Source organism: Etheostoma cragini, chromosome 9, assembly GCF_013103735.1.
Source record: "Etheostoma cragini isolate CJK2018 chromosome 9, CSU_Ecrag_1.0, whole genome shotgun sequence".
Taxonomy (NCBI): domain Eukaryota; kingdom Metazoa; phylum Chordata; class Actinopteri; order Perciformes; family Percidae; genus Etheostoma; species Etheostoma cragini.
In genome coordinates this window covers 2,706,537-2,712,793 of record NC_048415.1, presented here as the reverse complement: position 1 = coordinate 2,712,793, position 6,257 = coordinate 2,706,537, and the positions used below count along the sequence as shown (strand labels likewise).

At 39.5% G+C, this 6,257-nt stretch overlaps 1 protein-coding gene across 1 annotated transcript in view; it reads left to right on the top strand.

The window, feature by feature from the left end:
* The first annotated feature begins 5,679 nt into the window (after positions 1 to 5,679).
* gmds (GDP-mannose 4,6-dehydratase) overlaps positions 5,680 to 6,257 on the top strand; it is a 163,998-nt gene continuing 163,420 nt past the window's right edge. The window contains exon 1 of the mRNA XM_034881445.1: positions 5,680 to 5,964. Coding sequence (XP_034737336.1) covers positions 5,866 to 5,964 — 99 coding nt within the window. The 5' untranslated portion in view covers positions 5,680 to 5,865. The remainder of the gene's footprint in view (positions 5,965 to 6,257) is intronic.

Sequence of the window (6,257 nt, the reverse complement as noted above, 5' to 3'; positions counted from 1 at the left end):
ATAATATGAATATGATAAGGTTAAAAGAGAAGAAAAAAAACAGTAAGACTTCAAATGTGTCCAAAATCATCTGGATATTTCACAATGAAAATAAAAGTGAGACAATGTTTCCCTATTCTCTCTACTAAATGTAGATATTATCAATGTTCGGGTGTACTGCCATGGGGAATTATAAGACTTTGGCATTATTTATTTACATTTGCTGATTGTTCTGTTTCAATCTCTGTTTTAATGATTGCGTGGCAGTGACGATGACCGGCTGGAGAGTTCATTCTCACTTCACACAGTCAGCTGCTGAGGATCCAAACTTCATTTAACACCCTGAGATCCAACGATGTTCCTCTCAGTATCATTCACCTGGAAAAACAATCACCTCTCTGTGCACGGGCAGAGACAAACATAGTGGGTCAAAGTAGGACATCTTGGAGAGGAACATGGGGGCACCTGTCGTCACCTGATATGTTATTATATGATATATTTCAGTCAGCTTCCCAACTGAGAAATACAACTTTGTTTACACAAAACACACCAGACATCTGACTACAGTTCTGGGTTTACACCATGCATGTCCAAAGTCCGGCCTGGGGGCCTATCACGGCTCACGGCCAGTTTTTACACGGCCCGCATCCTTGGTTTGTCAAAGACAAAAGCAAAAGTCATATGTTGTTAGCTTTGCTTACAGATGATCAGTCGTGTTTAAACGGAACATGAGGTTAATATTTTTATATTTTTAGTAACTTCAACTTTAAGGTATTCCATGCAGTATGTTTGGTTGTCTGACTACAGATGTGAAAGTAAGGCAAAATAGTTCTTTTGGTTTTTAGATCTGTTGTTTAGACCTGAGTGGTATTGACATGGTTACATTGCCATTTAAAAAAAAGAGAGTTGTGACAATGTAATTAAAAATTGTTAAAGATCAGTGCATTTGTATGTAAAGAAAAAAGTCAGAACAGACCATTGGCCCCTGAGCATCTTCACATTATCAAATCTGGCACTCTTCAACCCTTTTGTTGTCTTCCCGTCAACCATGAAAAAAACCCTGTTTTGGTCACTTTTTTTAACGTTTTTTCTCACTTTTTCAATGCTGTCGGTGCTTTATTTGATGCTTTTGCCACAGCTTTTTTATATTTTTATTTACATTTTATACCCTTATTTTGACAGCCCATTTGTTGAAAAAAAAAAGAAAGAAAAACTGAAAACGGGTCAAATTTGACCCAAGGACAACACAAGGGTTAAAAAAGGTTTGGACACCCTTGGTTTACACAATCACATAAAGCTTCTCTATGACTTTTCACATCTATCAAAATAACAGACTGCTGTCACTAAATGAGCTTCATTCATCAGCGTAAATCAAACATTTGGAGCAAGTGAAGGGCTCTGAAAACAGAAAACCCAGCCTCCAAACAATATACAAGGAGTTATCACCACTTCATCGCAACAACATCGGTTTTTTTCATTTTCTTTGTTTCATTCATGTGGAATAATGAAACGTCCAATAGACGATCAACAAGGCTTGGACACCATTGTGACTGTAAAGGCTGTGGAATATTATTTGCATCATTTCCATAATCATCAAAGCCTGCATCAAGGCATTCAATCATCAAGCCCGCTTGCCCTGTGGATATGGGTCTTGTTACTCTGAAAGAGACCACTCCTGTCAAGATGGAAACATTGGTAACCCTTGACAAACAATTACAGCTTCAAAGGGCTTGAAACAGGTTTAACACCCTGTGTCACCCACCCAACACCTAATGTGTTTCATGCTTGTGTTGTTTTTGAAATGATTTGTTGAATGATGTATCCACTATTTCCAAATTATTATATCAATTACAAACCGGGTAATTAGGAGTTGTCAATGGTTGTTATAAAGTGTTTGTCCCCTGTTGCTATTTTGACCTAAACTCACGCTCTGCAGAGCCTGCTTGGTAATCTACATGTGCTGTTTTTCCATTCATGTATTGAGGCGTTTCCTTCAATTAGTCACTCAAAATATGATTGTACATTTAATTACACATTTCCAGCCCTGCCATTAGACGTCTAGACAATGAAACGGGTTGTGCCAGAGCTTTAAGGTGTTTACATGTGTTTAGGCCACAGCATTTTTGGTACCCAGAACACACTGTAAAAAAACATCTCCTCACTATCTGCTAGCTGCCTGTCCTCAGAACACACTGTAAAAAAACATCTCCTCACTATCTGCTAGCTGTCTGTCCCCAGAACACACTGTAAAAAACATCTCCTCACTATCAGCTAGCTGCCTGTCTCCAGAACACACTGTAAAAAACAATCTCCTCACTATCTGCTAGCTGCCTGTCCCCAGAATACACTGTAAAAAAACCATCTCCTCACTATCGGCTAGCTGCCTGTCTCCAGAACACACTGTAAAAAACATCTCCTCACTATCTGCTAGCTGCCTGTCTCCAGAACACACTGTAAAAAACAATCTCCTCACTATCTGCTAGCTGCCTGTCCCCAGAACACACTGTAAAAAACATCACCTCACTATCTCTCTGTAGACAGTTTTACAACTAGCAACAAGTACAAACTGTGCCCACCTGCACCACAAAGCATACACAGTGTTCCAGCCAATGACAGAGAGAAGGATTTGGGTGTGGTTGTTGGGGGGTTGGGGGGGTTAGTGCGCAGAAGCACAGAAGGGAGGAGGGAGGGGAAAGCTAGTCTTGCATTGATGGAAAACACTTTGAACGTCAACAAGAAGTTATGTCACCCAACATCGCTTGGAGCACCTTTAAGGTGGCAAACATAGCTGTGGAACAAAAAAAGACTTTTACTTTTTGTTGTTGCTTCTGAGCCATTTGGGAAACTCACTTTTCCCACAGTTTGTTTGTGGATTCACTGTGACTCATTGACTCTGACTCTGACAGAGAGTTCCCACACACACAACTCAAGTGAAGGACGAAGGCTTCTGCACAGCAGTGGACACACAGTGAGAGTCAAATACCTCGAAGCACACAGCGAGACCCCTGCCGTCCAAACAAGGGAAGAGAAGAAGAGCCCCGAGCTGTAACGGAGCTGTGTGTTGTTCTCTTTTGATCACGCAGGGTGGATGAACCGACTGCTGTGCTTCTCAGGAACCCAGGCACTTTTTATTTATTCTTTTTTCATACGATCATGTTTGCTTTAGACTGTAATGAAATCACACCTCCCATCATGCTGTGCACTCTGGGATGTCGAACAGTGAGAGAGTGCTTTCACATCGCTACTGATGCGCTCAGCTGGAGCAGATGTTGTCATACATGTTCAGATGTATGACATGGACAACAAGAGCGCTGCTTTAACCCTCCCGTTGTCCTCGGGGTCAGATTTGACCCATTTTCAAATAGTTTCTAAATCAGGAATTTGGGTTTCCTTCAACCAAATTGTATAAAAAATAAGGTGGATGATTCCATACAACGCACCTCACAAGTTAAATAACTGATCAGATCACTATTTTCATTGAATGTGGGTTTATTTAATTTCATAGCATTTTAAGAAAAAAAAATTTAAGGATTTAAGAACATTGAAATAAGTGACAAATATACAGGAAAAAACAAAAATGTCCCAAAAAAGGCAGAAATAATCGACAAAGAGATTGTAAAAAGGGAGAAAGAACTTCGGGAAAAGTTAGACAACGACAAAAAGGTGACAACAAATATCAGAGAAAACTTCAAAAACTTAGTCAAAACAACAACATAAATGTCCAAAAAAATCGACAAAGAACTTTGGGAAAAGTGACAAAAGTGTCTTAAGGAGTTTTCAACTTAAAATGTGGACCCAGAAAGACTAAATGCTGGTTTACGGGAAGACAACACGAGGGTACAGTGTTCGATCGCTACTGTTCAGATGTTGTCTCAACTGACGTGAAACGAGTTCCTCCACCAGGGGCCATGGATCAGGTTCTGCTCCTGTTTATTTTGGCATACTGAAGGTTCAGTTCTATAACATGTAACAACTCAAACCCAGACTTATCCTCTTAAATTTTGTCCTTCTAAAATTCCAAATTTTATTTTTATTTATGTTTTCACATACCACATATCCTTTTTTTGGTTGTTACCTGCACTGTTAGTTACAGCTATGATAGAAGATAGCAAGTGTAAAAAAAAAAATTTCTATTATTTACACACATTTTCTCAGGTTTTAAGCTGACACATTTGTGAGATCTTAACCAAAATTAGAAATAAAGTTCTGTTGGTTTGAACAGAGCATGTCCACCAACAAGCATTTTAAAACTCAATGAGCAATAGTTCCTGATGCTAATTTAGGAACAAATAATGTTATCATTATTTCCTAATGTGTACTCTGTGATAGTCATACTTAAACGTGTAACCAGACGTGTCACTGACACTTCCTCCTCGCTGGACTTTGACCAGGATGTTTACAAAAGGCTGTTGCTTTGGGAGATTTGAGCCTTAGTAAAACTGATTGACATGTCTTCGCAGACTAATAACTGTGCAAAGCAATTTGTTTATGACCTGTATCAATGTTCATATGTGTTGTTTTACTCTGGGTTCACAGTGACTGATGACAGAGAATACTTATTTTGGAAAGGTAGTATTCAGTTGTTATTGAGACATTTGGTATCTCTGCTACTCTTTACAGCTTTGGTTCACACACTGGATGTGCAGAAAGTCAACTGGGAGTGTTTTGCTTCATCCAGGGACAGAATAGACTCATGTTTCACCACTGCTGGGATTTGGGGGTTTTCGAAATTGGAGTAATTTCTTTAAAAATACCCTATTTGGCTTCTACATCCTCTGACTTTGCATGCAGACTCAAAAACAAAGAAAAAGACAAAGGTCCACTTCAGTATTCCTGTAAGGGGAAATTACATGTTGACTTTTTAAAAATGGTTTTCATTACAAATCTAAGGCACATGTGCCTGAGAGCACACTAACACGTGTTTAAATGCAGACGTTTGAGTATGCTAATAAAGAGCTAACAAGACTGAATCACTGCCTGAGACAGTGTGACACCCAACAACACAACAGTCCAAGATTTCAGCAATTGAGTGCAGTACTTGAGTAAAAGTACTTAGTTACAGTCCACTACTGCTACTAACAATTAGCCACGATATAGGAGGAAGGTAAACATATTATTACATGTTTGGAATGTAGAGATAGAAATGTATGTACTATTGTTAGTCCTTTTATTTTATTGAGGAAGCTTCATATTCATAAATCAACATTTTGAAATTCAAAACCATGCTTTAAACTATTCCAAATAGAAATTGACATGTATTTTGAGTCTCTTCAATTAGGAACAAATAAGAAAGCTATTACCATGTCCGATATATACTCCAAACTATTTAATTAAGAACATCTGTTGTCAATATCATTAATCAGGTTTATCAACATGGCACATTTTTATTTATATTTTTATCTTTATTATTTTAATATGTTCACTTCATGGATCTGTTTATATTGTATGCTATTTAATACCTTTGTTATCTGATCTCCTATTTTATAAGTTGAAATCTCTTGCTTTTTATTTTATGTTTTGAGCTGTGATGGCTGAATGTTTTAAAATGTATCTTTAAATAATAATAAAAAGTAAGATGAGAGGAAGCTGCCACGGCCTCCGGTGGCGCTGTGTTAAGGCCGAGCAGCTCTCCGGACCCTCTGCCGTCTGTGGTGAGTCCTCCTCTGCTGCTCCCACTTGCTATCCTCCCATTGGCTGAGCTCGGGCCGCTTCCTGCTACGTAGTGCACTGTGTAGTGGCGTGTAGTTTGGTTTGCGGATGCTGAGCTGCTGAGGAGGCTTGTCGGTACTCTCACAGTAAACTTACAGCACAGGCAGGTTCTTCGTTCTTTTGGGTTCTTTCGCTCGCTGTGTCAGCAGACTGTATCAGACATCTAACCGGGAAGACATGGCCTCGTGCTTCGAGTCTGCTAATGTTAGCTCCACGGACAACGGCAAGCTGAAGAAGGAGAGGAAGGTGGCAGTTATCACTGGCATAACCGGACAGGTAACATTCACAACCTTCCGCAGTAGTAACTGGCCTTGCCCAGTAGCATCTAGCTACTGCTGCTCGAAAACATCGTTACTCCTTCTTTGTCGTGATTTTAAGACTTTAATGGGATATGTTTGCTGTATGATTTAAGTTCCGGTGGCGTGTAGACACCTGCTCCAGGTGCTTTAAAACCCAGTGCGTCACTATCAAATCTTCATTTGGCCTGAAACTTAAAGGTCCCATGACATGGTGCTCTTTGGATGCTTTTACATAGACCTTAGTGGTCCCCTAATACTGTATCTGAAGTC